The 18,552-nt window shown below is 45.9% G+C and overlaps 1 protein-coding gene across 1 annotated transcript; it reads left to right on the top strand.

Annotated features, from left to right (window-relative positions):
- The first annotated feature begins 336 nt into the window (after positions 1–336).
- On the top strand, positions 337–18,177 carry GMNC (geminin coiled-coil domain containing). Its single transcript, XM_067466136.1, has 4 exons — positions 337–514; positions 7,433–7,518; positions 12,174–12,290; positions 15,704–18,177. Exons 1-4 carry the CDS (start codon positions 421–423, stop codon positions 16,328–16,330), a joined length of 924 nt encoding a protein of 307 aa, XP_067322237.1. The 5' UTR covers positions 337–420; the 3' UTR covers positions 16,331–18,177.
- Positions 18,178–18,552: the final 375 nt, after the last annotated feature.

The raw sequence follows: 18,552 nt of genomic DNA, 5'->3' as shown, positions 1-18,552 counted from the left end.
GGAGTTGAAGTCCAGAACACCTGGAAGGCCAAAGTTTGTCCATGCCTGGTTTAGTCAATTACGCTTAAGTGGTTGAGGGGGAAAGGAAGGGGCCTGAGGCTGTTAGGAATTGTGGGAGTTGGAGTCCAAAACACCTGGAGGGCCAACATTGGGCCCATGCCTGGTCTAGCATGTGTAAATGATGGGCTCCTGACTGAGCCTGGTTGTCCAATGAGGCCCTAGCACCCCTGGGCCAAGAAGGCTAAAGACCTTGTAGAACTACAGCTCCCAGGGCTCCATAGCATTCAGCCTTCCTCATTCTTTCTTTCTCTCTTTGCATCTTTGTCCAGAGCAACACCGCTGCCCTTCCTCCTCCTTCTCAATCCTGTTCAGAAGGGGTCTCCCTTTGTGCTGCCCCTCCTCAGAGGGCAGAGACCACGGATGGAGGGACCGTGGATGGAGTCAGCCTGGGACGCCAGCCTGGGCCTCTTGCGGGATGGAGTGGAAGGAGAAGAGGAGGAAGCCTCATCATCTGGTGAGTGGAAAGTGTCTGAGAAGGCCCAAAGGGGCACCCAAAGTTCATGCAGTCTGACCCACCGCCTCCGAAACCAACCAGCCACGGGTGTTCTTTGGATTTGAGGGTGTTGTTGGGGGTGCAACTGGAGAGAGTGAGACCCCTTGGAAAAGTGCAGGGGCATCTTTTGGGCTTCCTCTTGGAAGCCCCGTCTTGGCCACCACTCAGGGATTCTAGGAGCTGAAGCGTCAAAACACCTCAAAGCCTGGGAATCCCTGGTAGGAGAAGGCAGTAGGGATGGTGAAGGGGCGATGGTGGAGAGTTGGATTCATCTGTTCATATCCAGGCTAAACTCTATCTTGCAAAACTACAACTTCCATGATGCAATACCATTGAGCTGTAGCAGTTCAAGTGGTATCACACTGCATTCCTTTCACAGAGTAGAGGCACCCTTGGTCATGGAAATGCACTGGGTGACCTTGACTGAGTCACACACTCTCAGCCCCAGAATAGTCAGAAACAACAAAGGTCATTGGAACTACAGGGAATGGCCTTTTCAACTCTCTGGCAACTCTGTGTTTTACTTGAAACTCTAAAGATGTCACCTGCAGGTCTGAACCCTCTCCAAAAGAGAATCAGCAGGTCTGAACCCTCTCCAAAAGAGATTCAGTACCTTGGAGAGCTCTTTTCACAATGGTCTTGGCTCCAGAAATGGATTGACTGCCCCTTGGAGTCACTACTAGCTGCCACCACAAAGCACAACATCAGTGGTTCTCAACCTTTCTAATGCCGTGACCCCTAAATACAGTTCCTGTGGTGACCCACAAACATAAAATTATTTTTATTTATTATTTATTATTATTTTATTTCAAAGTTTTATATATCGAGCTTCTCACCTCATAAGAGGGACTCAGCTCGGTTTCCAACCATAAAAACACATACAATCGGTAAAATATCAAAATACACATTACAATAAAACATTTAAAAAGCACATATATTTAAAACTACAGTGGTCAGTCGTCATACTAAAATCGAATATACACCGTCTTCCATCCAGATCGTTGTCTCATTCTTTGAAAGCCTGTCTCCATAACCACGACTTCACCTGTTTCCTGAATGTCGGGATTGTTGGGGCGGTTCTAACCTCTGGCGGGAGAGAGTTCCAGAGTCGCGGGGCCACTACCGAGAAGGCCCTGTCCCTCGTCCCCACCAGCCGCGCTTGTGAGGCCGGTGGGACCGAGAGCAGGGCCCCTCCAGACGATCTTAGTAATCTTGATGGTTCGTAGGGGGGAATACGTTCGGAGAGGTAAACCGGGCCGGAGTCATTTAGAGCTTTATAGGTTAACACCAGCACTTTGAATAGTGCTCGGAAGCTAATTGGCAGCCAGTGGAGCTGGTGTAACAGCGGAGTGGTGTGCTCCCTGTACCCAGCACCCGTTAGTAATCTGGCTGCCGCACGTTGTACTTGCGGCAGCTTCCGGGCAGACTTCAGAGGCAACCCCACGTAGAGAGCGTTGCAGTAGTCTAAACGGGATGTAACCAAAGCGTGGACTACCGTGGCCAAGTCAGCCTTCTCAAGGTACGGGCGCAGCTGGCACACAAGTTTTAGTTGTGCAAAAGCTCCCCTGACCCTGACTACTGTTGCTACTTTTACTACTGTTATGAATTGTAATGTAAATATCTGATATGCAGGATGTATTTTTATTGTTACAAATTGAACATACTTAAAGCATAGTGATTCATCATGAAAACAATATGCTTGGGGGAGTATGAACAACAGATGATGGGATCTGCAATACCTTCAACTGATTCAGGTCTGACTTCCACATACCACTGAGACCCCCACGAATTATAGACCTGGACCAAACTTGGAACAGGGAACCCCCATGACCAACAGAAAATACAAGAGGGGGTTGGGAGGAATTGACTGTGATTTAGGGGAGATGTAGTTCACCTACATCCGGAGAGCAAACCCAAATAACTATGGACCTGGACCAAATTTGGCAGGAATACTCATATATGCCCAAATTTGAACACTAGTGGAGTCTGGGGAAAATAGACCCTGACATTTGAGAGTTCCCCTTCAGCGTCTTCCTCCTCCTCTTCTCTGTTTGCAATTCCCAAATGGAGAGCAGGAGGAAGAAGAGGCCAGAAGGAGGTGGTGTCGCGACCCCTCGGAAATGGCCAATCGACCCCTCTGGAGGTCGCAACCCCCAGGTTGAGAACCGCTGCACTACATGGACCTGAGTCTCCAGTTTACATGGATCCTGTGCTGGTGGGAGTGTCATCTGCAAATTCTCCTATTTTGATGGTCTCAGCTCCTGGGAGGAGGGAAGCACTCTGCGCAAATCTTTTGCACAGTTAGGAGAGCAGCAACTTCATACGGTTTGCATTTATAGATTTGTTGCTGTAGCTTCCAAAGACTAACCAATTGCCTATGCATATTTATGTAGATCTTTCACTCCTTTCTTCCCAATCATTAGGTCACCCTCTGCTCTACTCTGTGTTCATATTTTAGCCGGAAGCAACTAGGTTGGATCAAATCTACCTCATCTCCTTCTTCCTCCTTCCTTGCCAGTCATTACACTATGTCCGGAGCCCCCAGTGGCACAGTGGGTTAAACCAGTGGTTCTCAACCTTCCTAATGTTGCGACCCCTTAATACAGTTCCTCATGTTGCGGTGACCCCCAACCATAAAATTATTTCCGTTGCTACTTCATAACTGTAATGTTACTGCTGCTATGAATCATAATGTAAATATCTGATACGCAGGATGTACTTTCATTCACTGGATGAAATTTAGCACAAATACCCAATACAACCAAATTTGAATGCTGGTGGGGTTGGGCAGGATTGATTTTGTCATTTGGGAGTTGTAGTTGCAGGGATTTATAGTTCATCTACAATCAAAGAGCATTCCGAATTCCACCAACAATGGAATTGAACCAAACTTGGCACAAAAAACTCCCATGACCAACAGAAAATACTGGATGGTTTTGGTGAGCATTGACCTTCAGTTTTGGAGTTATAGTTCACCTACATCTAGAGAGCACTGTGGACTTCAACAATGATAGCTCTGGACCAAACTTGGCACAAATACTCAATATGCCCAAATGTGAACACTGGTGGAATTTAGGGAAAATAGATCTTGACATTTGGGAGCTGTAGTTGCTGGGATTTATAGTTCACCTACAATCACAGAGCATTCTGAACTCCACCAATGATGAAATTGAACCAAACTTCTCACACAGAACCCCCATGAGCAGCAGAAAATACTGTGTTTTCTAATGGTCTTTTGTGACTCCTCTGACAACCCCTCATGACACCCCCCCCAGGAGTTCTGACCCCCAGGTTGAGAAACACTGGGTTAAACCCTTGTGCTGGTAGGACTGCTGACAGAAAGGTCAGTGGTTCGAATCTGGGAAGCGGGGTGAGCTCCCATCTGTCAGCTCCATCTTCTCATGTGGGGACAAGATGGCAAAATATCTGGGTGTCCCCTGGGCAACATCCTTGCAGATGGCCTGTTCTCTCACACCAGAAGCAACTTGCAGTTTCTCAAGTTGCTCCTGATGCAAAAAAAAATTACACTATGTGACACGATTTTTGTTCCTGGGTTGTAAATTTATTTATTTATTTATTTATTTATTTACAGTATTTATATTCTGCCTTTCTCACTCTGCAGGGGACTCTGGGTGGATTGCAATGTACATATACATAGCAAACATTCAATACCACACACACACACATATATTGACAGACACATAGAGGCTATTTAACTTTTCAGCTTTCATGAGGGTATTCTAACCACCCGGGGAGCTATTGCTTCACTGTCCATTTGAGACACTGATGAAGTATTTCCTCATTCTTTGCTTGCATGCTTGCTGGAGATTTTATGGCACCGTAAATTGGTTAAATTAGCCTCCCCGCATAAGCAGTACCTAAAATTCCTACTTGACAGATGCAACTGTCTTTCGGGCTGCAACGGTCAACAGCAAGCTAACCACAATGGTCGGAAGCTCACTCCGACCTGGGCTGGCTTCGAACTCATGACCTTTTGGTCAGTAGTGATCTTAATGCAGCTGACTCCCAGCCAACTGCACCACAGTCCCGGTTCTGTGTTGAAATGACATCGACCCATGCTGTTGTTCTATGTTATGGTCCAGAGTTTTAATTAGCATACGTAATATAGGTTAACTGAATTCATTTCCTAATTGCTTCTATCATAAAAACATGGGAACAGTTTATTAAACTGCAAAAACTTTGTTTTTGCAGGATATCCTGTAGCACCACTTTCTAGACTTTTTCAGTCTCAACTACTTCAACTTAGTTTGTGGCTGCCAACAAAACAAAGTTTCTGGAGTAGAACAACTACTTTCAGAGTAAAGGCCACATAATTAAACAGGAAATAACACTTGCAAACCAGGAACAGAACACTTTCAAATACTGTTACATAGTGTTATGTAACTTATGGAGTTTTGGGGCCATATTTCTTCAGAGAAAGCTTGGCGTCTAAGAGTGAATGCCCAGTGGCTTTCCATACTTGAGTGGAGGTTTGAACCCTGGTTGACAATCTCTACACCATTTTGGCAGAGCTTTCAAGTTGACTCCAACTTATCAGTATTTTTAGCCTTATTTCTTTCTGTGGAAGTTTGCCATGAACTTCCTTAGAGGCCGAGAGAGAGAGAGACTTGTTGACTGTGGCTTTCCATAGCTGAGTGAGGATTTGAATCCTGGCTTCCCAATTCCTGTCCCAAAACTCAAACCTTTACATCATTTTGGCTCTACCTTCAAGTTGACTCCAACTTATGGTGACTTTATAAGGAGGTTTTCTTGATCAAGCTTATTCAAAGAGGGATTGCCACGGCTGCCTTCTGAGGCTGAGAGAGTATGACTTGGCCAAGGCTGAACAAGGATTTGAACCCTGCTCTCCTGGAGCTGCAATCTAGGACTTTACCCTCTCCACCATGTGAACCTTCACTGGTGCATGCATAACTCTCAAAGCAAAGCACCAACAAGATTCCAGCTTCTGGGTTTTTCTCCAAGGGGAAAGTGCAGGACTGGAAGTTGCTCTTACTCCTTCACTTTTCTCCCCAACCACTTTGGTCTCTGTAAAAAAAAAAGGGGGGGGGGAGGATCCCCCTTAATAATCTAACACCACATATCAATGTATATCGCGCCGCTGGACCCCAATGTAAAGGATTATATGTAATGTCACACCACTGGACAATAGTATGGTAGCGAGTTGATGTTAGATGTGTGTAATGGTAGAATGAACACTGCTAGTCTGTTAGTCTTCTTTTGTTTTAAAAGCTGCCACCAACCCAAGATGTCTTAGGATTTTTAAAATGAGTTTCTGAGGTAAATCTTTCCCACTTCTGCCCACACGGCTTTTTCCCTGGCTCCCAAAATGACTGTTTGGTTAAGAGACCTTTCTGTGGTATCAGGGGGTTAAAGTGACTGGAATTATCACAAAGGATTGCTGATAGATTGAGGAATGATAGAGGCTTCTTAAAAGTCAAACAGAGAAAAGGCTTATTAATAAATACAGACAACTGACTTCTTTTGAGAGGCACAAACGCTTGACTTGTTACTATAGCACAATATCTTAATGGTTGCTTAGAAAAGAGTTTCTTGACTTGGTTACAAACAGAGCTAATATCACAGATATAGCTACTGGTTACAAAAATCCCTCACTCTACTTCAGCAAAATAGCAATGAGTTTCTGACTAACCTAACCTAGGCAGTCCCCTGAGTTATCAGCTAACTCTCCCAGAGTTCTTAGAGCCGTAGCAAACTAGGATTTTGCGAGAGCAAACTAAGCCAGCACAAGCGATGCTCCGCCTCTTTCTCCGCCTATTTCCCTTTGCTAGGGCAGAGTTGCGAGCATACGCTCGTGCCGCAGCAAACTACAGGAAGCTTGCGCTCGGGCTTGCTCCGAAGCCCCGCCTTTTCTTCCCCCGAGGCTGCTCTCTCTCTTGCTAGCGTGCCTGTTTTCCATTGCAGAGGGCAGGGATGCGAGCGTACGCTCACAGTTGAATTCTGCCAACTGCGAGAGTACACTCGCATCGCTTCCCTAGCAAGGGAAAACAGGCACACTAGCAAGAGAGAGAGCAGCCTCGGGGAAAAAAGGCGGGGCTTCGGAGCGAGCTCGAGCACAAGCTCGCTCTCGCTTCCAGTAGTTTGCTACGGCTCTTAGAGCCGCCGCAAACTCTGTTCCTGCAAGAGCAAACCTTGCTAGCACGTCCCTGACGTCATGAGCCTGTGCCTCTCGCCCCGCCCCTTTCTCCGCCCCTTTCTCTTTGCCAGCGTGGTTTTTCCTTTGCTAGAGCAGCATTGCCCGCATTTTCTCTCAGTTGAATTCTGCCAACTGAGAGAGTATGCTGGCAATGCTGCCCTAGCAAAGGAAAAACCACTCTCGCAAGGAGAAAGAGGTGGAGAAAGGGGCGGGGCGAGAGGCGAAGTCTCATGACGTCAGGGACATGCTAGCAAGGTTTGCTCCCGCAGGAACAGAATTTGCGACGGCTCTTACAGCTAACTAACTCAGTCTAGAGAGCTAATTCCTTGTGTTATCTCCCACAAGAAATCAGGTTGCTGCTTGACCTTTCCTGTCAACTAATCAGCCCTGCCTGACATACACTCTCTCTCTCTCTCAGAAAAACCCAGTCTCAAAAACCACTTCTTCGCCCTCCAGTTCCCAAATCTCCTCTCTCTCTCTCTCAGAAGCTGAAATCTTTGTCCCTCCCAAGACGGCTCCTCCTCCTCTGCTCTAGCCAATCCCAGGAGACCACAAACTGCTCCCATCTTCTACCTATCCTCCCTCAAGATGGCTACTTTACTGGCAGACCCTCTCAAAATGGAGGTTTGCCCTACTGTCTTCCTAGGCTTCTATTCTGGCCTATTAGGTAAGAATCATTACAATCTCCCTTTCTCTTGGGGCAGATGGGTTCTGCAGTTTGGAGACAACCCTGCAAGAGGATCTGGGGACCAGTGACCAACTCTGCACGCAGCTTTACAGAAACAAACAGGTAATAATTAGCACTATCCAATCAAGAGTTACAAAGTTAAGTAGCTTAGATTATCTGGGCATTGAAATCTGCAACTACGAGGTTATTTTCCTTATCCCTGGAGTAAAGGAGAACCATCTGCAGGTGGATGGACTGACTCCATCAAGGAAGCCAAAGATGCACTAGGTTTGTAAGGCCCCTGTAAATTGTGGTTAATAAGGGGACATGGAGGTTTCCCATTCATCTGATTGCTATAAACTGAAGTCAATGTGATGGCAACTCATAACAAGAATATAATGATCATTTTGGGTTTTGCTGGTAGTTCTTACAATGATGCTTTAACATATCAAAGTCCCATCTGAGCCCAAAACATTTGCCTGGGTGGGTTGTGGTAGGTTTTTCAGGCTATATGGCCATGTTCTAGAAGCATTCCCTCCTGACGTTTCACCTGCTTCTATGACAAGCATCCTCAGAGGTTGTGACCTCACAACCTCTGAGGATGCTTGCCATAGATGCAGGCAAAACATCAGAAGAGAGTTCTTCTAGAACAGTGGTTCTCAACCTTCCTAATGCCACGACCTCTTAATGCAGTTCCTCATGTTGTGGTGACCCCCAACCATAACATTATTTTTGTTGCTACTTCATAACTGTCATTTTGCTGCTATTGTGAATTGTAATGTAAATATCTGATATGCAGGATGTATTTTCATTCACTGGACCAAATTTGGCACAAATACCTGGTGCAACCAAATTTAAATACTGGTGGGGGTGAGAGGGGGCATTGATTTTGCCATTTGGGAGGTGTAGTTGCTGAGATTTATTGTTAACCTAGAGCCCCCGGTGATGCAGTGGGTTAAACCCCTGTGCCGGCAGAACTGAAGACCGACAGGTCGCAGGTTCGAATCCGGGAGAGGTGGATGAGCTCCCTCTATCAGCTCCAGCTCCTCCTGTGAGAACATGAGAGAAGCCTCCCACAAGGATGATAAAACATCAAATCATCCGGGCGTTCCCTGGGCAACGACCTTGCAGCCGGCCAATTCTCTCACACCAGAAGCGACTTGCAGTTTCTCAGGTCGCTCCTGACATGACAAAAAATTTTTTGTTAACCTGCAGTCAAAGAGTATTCTGAACTCCACCAACGATGGACTTAAACCAAAGTTTACACACAGAACTCCCATGACCAACAGAAAATACTGGGCAGGTTTGGCGGGCATTAGCCTTGAGTTTTGGAATTTTAGTTCACCTAGATCCAGAGAGCATCATGGACTCAAACAGTGATGGATCTGGACCAAACTTAGCATGAATACTCAATACACCCAAATGTGAACACTGCTGGAGTTTGGGGAAAATAGACCTTGACATTTGGGACTTGTAGTTGCTGGGAATTTTAGTCCACCTACAATCAAAGAGCATTCTGAACCCCACCAACAATACACAGAACTCCCATGACAAACAGAAAAGACTGTGTTTTCTGATGGTCTTTGGTGACCCCTCTGACACCGCCATCATGACCCCCCTAGGGGTCCTGACCCCCAGGGTGAGGAACGCTGTTCTAGAACATGGCCATATAGTGCAAAAAACCTACAACAACCAGTGATTCCAGCCATGAAAGCCTTCGACAATACATTTGCTTGGCTATTTAAAACTGATACTTGAATTGTAATTGTGCTTTCTTGCATGGCAGAGGGTTGGACTAGGTGGCCTGTGTGGTCTGTTCCAACTCTATAATTCTATGATTATATAATGTTTTCATTTTGGAAATATTGAGTCATGTCTCCTGCTTCTTTTCAGGTGATTCTCTCTCCCTCCATTTTCAGGTTCCCCCCTCTAATCCCTAGGTGTATGTGGGTGCATCTATGTTGTTGTTCATTCGTTCAGTCATCTCCGACTCTTCGTGACCTCATGGACCAGCCCACGCCAGAGCTCTCTGTCGGCCGTCACCACCCCCAGCTCCTTCAAGGTCAGTCCAGTCACTTCAAGGATGCCATCCATCCATCTTGCCCTTGGTCGGCCCCTCTTCCTTTTGCCTTCCACTTTCCCCAGCATAATTGTCTTCTCTAGGCTTGGCTGTCTCCTCATGATGTGGCCAAAGTACTTCAACTTTGTATTGTCGAAGGCTTTCATGGCTGGAATCACTAGGTTCTTGTGGGTTTTTTCGGGCTATAGAGCCATGTTCTAGAGGCATTTCTCCTGACGTTTCGCCTGCATCTATGGCAAGCATCCTCAGAGGTTGAGAAGGTCTGTTGGAAGTAGGAAAAATGGGTTTATATATCTGTGGAATGGCTGGGGTGGGGCAAGGAGCTCTTTCCTGCTGCAGTTAGGTGTGAATGTTTAGCTGATCACCTTCATTAGCATTTGAAGGCCTGCCTGAGTCTGGGAAAATCTGTTGCTGGGAGGTGTTAATCTGTGCCACGAACAAGCCACGAGAGTCAAGATGAAGATCCACCCAGAGGAAATGTGTTCCTGCCATACATCAAGGGAACCACTGATCGCATAGGGAAGCTGATGAGGAAACACAACATACAAACTATCTACAAACCCACCAAGAAAATCCAACAAATGCTACGTTCAGCAAAGGACAAGAGGGATCCTCTCACCTCTGCAGGAGTCTACCGGATACCATGCAGCTGTGGACAAGTCTACATAGGGAACACCAAATGCAGCGCCCAGACACGCATCAAGGAACATGAAAGGCACTGCAGACTCCTTCAACCAGAGAAGTCAGCCATAGCAGAACACCTGATGAACCAACCTGGACACAGCATATTATTTGAGAACACAGAAATGCTGGACCACACCAACAACCACCATGTCAGACTACACAGAGAAGCCATTGAAATCCACAAGCATGTGGACAATTTCAACAAAAAGGAAGAGACCATGAAAATGAACAAAATCTGGCTACCAGTATTAAAAAACTCAAAAATTATAACAGCTAAACAACAGAGAGGAAAAAACCAGGCACAGATTAACACCTCCCAGCAACAGATTTTCCCAGACTCAGGTAGGCCTTCAAATGCTAATGAAGATGATCAGCTAAACATTCACACCTAACTGCAGCAGGAAAGAGCTCCTTGCCCCACCCCAGCCATTCCACAGATATATATAAACCCATTTTCCTACTTCCAACAGACCTCACTACCTCTGAGGATGCTTGCCATAGATGCAGGCGAAACGTCAGGAGAAATGCCTCTAGAACATGGCTCTATAGCCCGAAAAAACCCACAAGAACCTACTTCCACTTTGTCTCTAGTCTCCTTCCCTCCAGTGAGCAGCCGGGCTTTATTTCCCGGAGGATGGACTGGTTGCATTTTCTGGCAGTCCAAGGCATTCTCAGAACTTTCCTCCAACACCACAGCTCAAAAGCATCTCTCTTCCTTCGCTCAGCCTTCCCGAAGGTCCAGCTCTCACATCCGTAGGTGACTACAGGGAATACCATGGCTTGGACTAGGCAATGGATCTTGGTTGCCAGTCTGATGTCTCTGCTCTTTACTCTTTTATCGAGATTGGACATTGCTCTCCTCCCAAGAAGGAAGCGTCTTCTGATTTCCTGGCCACAGTCTGCATCTGCACTCATCTTTGCACCTAGAAATACAAAGTCTGTCACAGCCTCCACATTTTCTCCCTCTATTTCCCAGTTTTCAGTCATTCTTGTTGCCATAATCTATACTGCATCTATACTGCTGAATTAATGCAGTTTAACAGTAGTTTAACCCCAATGGCTCAGTGCTATGGAATCCTGGGATTTGTAGTTTTACAAGGTCTTTATCCTGCTCTGCCAAAGAGTGTTGGTGCCTCGCCAAACTACAATTTCCAGGCTCCTATGGCATGGAGCCACGGCAGTTATACTCCTGTTAAATTGGATCCCTTCCACAGTGCAGATGCACCCTGAGGCTAAATGATTCTGTGTCAAAGGGGATTAAACCTGGCAGAGTTTAAGCAGGTGGAATAATTTGTTGCCTTTGACAATAATACCTGCAGAATGCCAGCTTGGTTTTTCGGCTGTGGGATTGGAGTGTTGAGGGGCTTAAACTTCTCCTTTCCTCCTTTGATTCCTCCTCTCTTTATTCATAATCCCCTTTCTGCAGAAAAATGAGGCTCAGGGCAGCTCAGAACTTATCCACAAAGTTTCTTTCCCAGTTTTGCATTGCAAAAAGTAGCAAGGAAATCTAAAGCAGATAAAGATTGCCTCTCTGGCTCAAGAACTAACTCCCAAGGCGTGCAATGCAATTGGAATGAATTGCAGGAGGTGCTGGATTGTTCTCCTCCTCTTGCTACTTTGCAGCAATCCCACAAAAAGGAATAAAATTCAGACTTTTTGAAATCAGAGGAGGAGGTGGACAGCTAACCTTTCTTTGCAATGCAGCTAATCTTTGCATATTTGCCTTCTATACATTGTTCCCTATTGACTTTCCCCCATGCCTTTGTATGTGTGGCTTTGTGGTTAGTGCTTTCAAAGGGATTTCCTCAAATACTTTGCAGGAAATCATGCCAACGTGAGCTTGGAATGGCCCTTCTCTTTCATTCCGTTGCTCTCCATAAGGTTCCTCCTACAGATCAAGTTCCAAGGAGTACATACCGAATTCAGCAGGTTTGGGGTGGAGAGGTTAGTCATTTGGGTTGCCAAATGCCAACTTTGGATTGGTTCCCCATTGTAACTTATCTGTGCTTTGCAGCTTCAAGACACCTTGCTCCAGAAAGAGGAGGAACTTGCCCGCTTGCAAGAGGAAAACAGCCACCTCCGGCAGTTCCTGAACTCTGCTCTGGTCAAGCAGTTGGAGGAAAAGACCAAGGTAGGTTCAAAACCTCAGTGTGAGCATCCATGTGTTTGCAATAAAGCCACAAAGTGTGTTTAGAAGCCCAGCAGGCTTGGAAGGAATCCTAGCACTAGAGCATACACTAGGTTCACCCAGTCCAACTCCCTTCTATGCAGAAAGACACAATCAAAGCCCTCCCGACAGATGGCCATTCAGTCTTGTTGGAGTTCAGCTTGTGATTGTGTTTCAGGATCAGGGTGCTTTGGATGTGGGAAGTCATGCCAATGAATTTCAAGATGGCAATGGTTTGGCCAATGATACTGATGCAGAGAAGGACCAGGAGATGCCTGTGCAAAGTGTAGTTTCCCATGTGAATGTCCTTGAAGGGTGTGGGGAGGTGTTGCATCCCAGATCAAGAAACGAGACCATAAAATTAAATCCACCACACTGGACTGTAGGAAAAACAATCCTTGTTTATTGATGAAAAATTGGTTACAAAAGAAAGGTAAATGCAAAGTCAAAAAGCCACAATAGAAACACAGCAGTCAGTAGAATCTCTGAACTTGAGCAAAATTCCAAAAGCCACAATACAAGAACCAGGAACCTGTTAGCCTCTCGCTAACCATGAACTTGAAAACTAGAAGCCTCTGGGATTACCGGCCATGGAATACAGGAATTCTGCCAAGGCACAGCCACAGTCCCAAACGTTGCTTGATCTAAAGAGACACCCGGCAGGAGGCCCCTTAAACCAAAGAAGATATTCTTTGAAACGCCCCTTGACTTTGAAGCCTGGGCCTGTCTCTCCTGTAAACAATTTGACCTTCGTAGAAACTGTGAAACATTTCTGTCTCTAACTATCTGTTCTCTTCGGTCCTCATTAAAAAACCCAGGTGGAGAGATATCACGGCTCGCTTCCAAAACATTTTCCTCCAGCTGTTGAGTTTCACTTTCCTCGCCACTGACCTCAGCATCAACAACAGATTCCACACTGTCAGGGAGAGCTTGCTCAGTTGGAAAAACTATCAGAGAATCCGGTTCACACAGATCAGGATCAGGCTGAACCCCAACAGCAGGGGCGGCTCAAGCAATATGCCAATTAAGCTTTTGCATAGGGCGCAGCAGCCCCAGAGGTGCCCCGGGTGTAGTGTGCAAGGTAGTCGAAATTCAAGGGGTGCATGCGCACAGCTAGCCTGGAAAATACTGCGCATGTGAGCACTGAGAGCAGTGAGCGCTGCAGGCACACGGAGAAAAGAATTGTTCACTGGTTTTAAGATAGAGGTGTCAATACTGGAGCAGACATTCAGGTTTCCAATTTTAAAATACTATCTGTATACTGCCATATAAAATCCAAAAACTTTGCTTTGAGCTGGAATCTGTGACAGTGTAGACACATATAATCCAGTTCAAAGCAGATATTGTGTATTATCTACCTTGATATTCTGGGTTATATAGCTGTGTGGAAGGAGCCTCAGTCCCCATCTATATACTGCCATATAAAATCCAAAAACTTTGCTTTGAGCTGGCATTTGTGACAGTGTAGACACATATAATCCAGTTCAAAGCAAGTATTGTGTATTATCTGCTTTGATATTCTGGGTTATATAGCTGTGTGGAAGGGGCCTCAGTCCCCATCTATATACTGCCATATAAAATCCAAAAACTTTGCTTTGAGCTGGCATTTGTGACAGTGTAGACACATATAATCCAGTTCAAAGCAGATAAATCTGGGTTTTATATGGTAGTGTCGCTGAGGTCCCAGGTCTCCCAGGTCCCTTCTACACTGCCACATGATCCAGATTAATTCAGATAACCCGCATAATCTCATTTGAACCTGATTATGTGAGTCTAGACTGCCATATAATCCAGTTCAAAGCAGACCATCAGTATTTGATATGGCAGTGTGGTAGAAGGGCCCTCAAACTGCACTAAGCATTATATGGACTTCAAAGCCCGGCAACAAAATTTCCACAAAAGCAAGACCTTCATGAGCATCAGTGCTCTGCTGTTTGTGTAAACCCCATCCCAACTTCATGCTAGTTTTCCAACCGCACACACAGCGAAACCACTTTGAAACTGCATGAAATGATCAGTGTAGCCATTTTCCTCCCTGGCTGCAGACCAATGTCCTAAAGTGAAAGCCTTCAGAGACACAAATATCTGCTGGTTTAGATCCCAATGTGTGTGTGTGTGCACGCACGCATCCCCTGCTCCAAATTGGATGGCAGTTCTACAATTCTGAATCTGGTGGAAAACATTTGTAGTATTTACAACTCCCAGAAGAGCCCAATCTCAAGCAGCAAAGATGAACTACATTAAATTGAGGGGCGCTCTTGCGGCACATCCGCTTACTGCTGAAAATTACCTAGGGCTGGCCCTGGGAGTGAGGATGATGATATACTCCCTGAATTGTTACCAGAAAGTTCCCAGGATCTGGGGCTTGAAAACAACTCTGCACCAACAGAAGTTCATGAGCAAATAGATAGACGGCAGGAGATTAGTCAAAACAGACAAGCCGAACAGTGCCTTCGGAGGTCTGCCAGAATCCGACAGAAAAAGATAAGGGAATCTCAATTAAAGCAAAACCAATTTCTGAGTGCTGGGGATAGCATAACAAGGGGATAAAAGTTCCAAGTATGGGAAGTATAGTCAGATGAAGCATCATTTGGAATCAAGTTAAGTTCTCATTCTTGTTTCATGGAAGTCTAGCTTGGAAGATTCATGCTTAAGTATTTCTTGTTTCATGGTTTTGATTCTTGGATTTTATGACTACATACTCATGCCTTGGATTAATGTTTTCTGGTTTTCTGGATTATATTAGAGAAGTGTGGACTTGGTTTTCATGGACTGCTGAACTTTTTTGTTCCTGCTTATCTTCTTACCTAATTGGATGTATCTATTTCTTTAAAGTGCTTTTTTACTTGCTGCTTTTTAATTATCTTCAATCAAAGGATTGTTTTCCTATTCAACGTGTGGTGTTTAAAGTCCTATCCTGGAGTGCAACAAGTTCATACTTCAAAATTTCTAGAGAAGGAGATTGCACCAGACTCTTATGCAACAGCACATTCCATGATCAAACAACTCTGATCTTCAAGAAGGTTTTCCTGATGTATAGATGGAATCAATAGGAGAGAATCGCCCCTTGGGTTCGGTCACTTAACCAGTTACAGATCCACCAAATAGTAGCATTGCCTAGCCCACACTGGACTAGTCTGCATGCAAGAAGGTCATGGGGCACCTTATTGAAGGCCTTATTGAAATCAAGATATACTACATCCACAGTATTCCCAATAGATTAAAGATGTGCATTTTCAATCCAGGAACTCCACCCCCCCCCCCCGCCTAATTTTGTTTTATGATTCTGTCATCAATTTCTTTAATCTTTCAATCTGTCAAAGGCTAATGGCACCCATCCTGTTGCTTATCAATCTTTACCCTTTCCTCCCAAACAGAAGTTACTTTTGCACAATGGACAAAGCCCTCGTGGAGGCTGTGGATCCCTCAAGCGGACCCTGAAGGCCGAGATCCCCATCCTTTCCGGAGCCCCTCACCCGCCAAAGGCCCGGAGGAACCTCCTTGCAGAACTCACTGCCTGCGAAGAAGAGCGGACCCCCGGCCCCTCCGTGGAGACCTGGGTCCTGCGAACCCTTGGCCTCAAAGACCTCAACACTATCGATGATGGATCAACGCCTTCTGCTTCAGAGAACGTTGATGCCTGGACCCCAGAGCTTTTCCCTGGAGATGCAACAGACTTGGGCAGCAATGATGGCCCACCAGAGGGGCATACTTGCGCCACACTGCCTTCCATTGAGAGTGCCAATGCCACAAGGGACATGATGCCCTTCTTACCACCGCTTCCTGCCGTGCCTTGCCATCCCCTGCTGAACTCAAGCCCTGCTTCTCCCTTGCCCTGCTCTCCAGAGACCATTTCCCTGGCCCAAACGGACATGGCCTTCACTGCCTCCTTAAGCCCACATTGCAACGTGAGAACGCACACTTTCCGCCAGGGCCAGGCCTTTGTTCGCAGGGATGAAGACGGCGGGTGGAAACTCACATGGGTCCCCAAGCAGCCAGAGTGAACCAAGCCCCCATCTCCAGACCTACTAGCACTCCAACACTGCCAGAGGAGAGGGGGCTGAATCACATTGGCTCATCCCAATTAGATCAGAGCATGGGTTTGCATGAATTGCATTGGTTCATCCCAATTAGATCAGAGCATGGGTTGGCTTGAATTGCATTGGTTAATCCCAACTAGATCAGAGCATGGGTTGGCTTGAATTGCATTGGTTCATCCCAATCAGATCAGAGCATGGGTTAGCTTGAATTGCATTGGTTCATCCCAATCAGATCAGAACATGGGTTGGCTTGAATTGCATTGGTTCATCCCAATCAGATCAGAACATGGGTTGGCTTGAATTGCGTTGGTTCATCCCAATCAGATCAGAACATGGATTGGCTTGAATTGTATTGCATCATTGCAATCAGAGCATGGGTTGGCTTGAATTGCGTTGGTTCATCCCAATCAGATCAAAGCATGGGTTGGCTTGAATTGCATTGCGTCATTGCAATCAGATCAGAGCATGGGTTGGCTTGAATTGTATTGGTTCATCCCAATCAGATCAAAGCATGGGTTGCCTTGAATTGCATTGGTTCATCCCAATCAGATCAGAGCATGGGTTGGCTTGAATTGCATTGGTTCAGCCAACCAGGTAAGGGAGTAGTTGAATGATATATATCACAGAGGTGAGGACGAGGATCCAAAGCAGATTAGAGGAACACCAACAAGGAGAAATGTATGGTACTACACAAAGATACAATTGGAAACAGTTTGGGTTTTCGGAGGCCACAAGCTGAATATGAGCCAACAGTGTGATGCAGCAGCTAAAAAGTCCAATGTGATTCTAGGCTGCATCCATAGGAGTCTAGTGTCTGGGTGGAGGGCAGTCCTAGTCCCACTCAATTCCACTTTGGTCAGGTGCCAGTTCTGGGTTCCACACTTAGAGAAGGAGATGGGCAAGATGGGAGGCATCCAAAGAGGGCCATTGAAATAGCCAAAGTTGTGTAAACTAGGAATCCCTTTGAGGAATGGCTTAGGAAGTTGGGTATGTTTAACTTGTTGGGGGGAAAGAAAGCTAAGAGGGAACATGAGAGCCAGATTTATTTGTTGGAAAGGAGCTCTTTTGAGGAAGGGTCCAACTTGTTTTCTGCTGCTCAACCCAAGAGATTCCATCTAAACTTTAGGAAGAACTTTCTGGTGAGCAGAGGTGTTTGAGAGTGGTTCCCATTGCTGCTTTGGCTTCTCCTAGAAGTTTTTCAGCAGAGTCTGGATGGTCATCTATCAGGAGGGATTGAAATGTGTTTACTGCCTTGCTGAAGGGGACTGGGTGGCCCTTGTGTTCATTCCCATGATTCTATGATTCATGGAAAGAGCCAAATGCCTGTCTAGTCCAGACCCCATCTGTCCTACCCATTGCAAATGGAATACATAGGTAACTCCTATTGATGAAATAGATCTAGTCTAATAACACCACCAGTGCCAATGCATTTTGAGATGGAAAATAAATAAATGTGGAGAAAAATCATTTTGCACTTTTGTTGACAACACAAACTCATGGAAAGGACCCAAAGTCTGTGTAGGTCGGCACCCATCCAACGTGCCTAATTGCAAGTGTAAGAACCCACAGCAAAAGCAGCCATGGGTGCTGGTATGGATTTCTGAGCATGTTCCAAAGCTCAGATCTGGTCATCCATAGTGGTTCAAGCAAGTATGCTGCATGTGCCATGTGTGAGACCATGCACTAGGATTTCTGTTCTCAAATGAAATACCGGAGTATGGGACAGATGATGCTCCCCATGCTTTCTTCTGCCTTGGTCAGACCACTTTAACTGCAATCACACTGTGTCCAATTCTAGGCACAGCAATTGAAGGGAGATGTTAACTCTAAGCCGGAATGTGTCCAGAGGAACTAGAAAACTCAAAGGATCAAGGGTCTGGAGTGTTGAAACTGAATTCATGCAACTAGATCTAGGGAAGTAATGCTCCCCATGCTCTATTCTGCTTTGGTTAGGCCACACCTGGAATATTGTGTCCAATTCTGGGCACCACAATTCAAGAGAGATATTGACAAGCTGGAATGTGTCCAGAGGAGGGCGACTAAAATGATCAAGGGTCTGGAGAACAAGCCCTATGAGGAGCGGCTTAAAGCGCTGGGCATGTTTAGCCTGCAGAAGAGAAGGCTGAGAGGAGACATGAGGAGGGCCACGGATCAAGAGGTGAGGGGAAATCATAGGGAGGAGTGAG

This window comes from Anolis sagrei, chromosome 3 (assembly GCF_037176765.1).
Source record: "Anolis sagrei isolate rAnoSag1 chromosome 3, rAnoSag1.mat, whole genome shotgun sequence".
Taxonomy (NCBI): domain Eukaryota; kingdom Metazoa; phylum Chordata; class Lepidosauria; order Squamata; family Dactyloidae; genus Anolis; species Anolis sagrei.
This window is presented reverse-complemented; position numbering and strand designations above follow the sequence as displayed.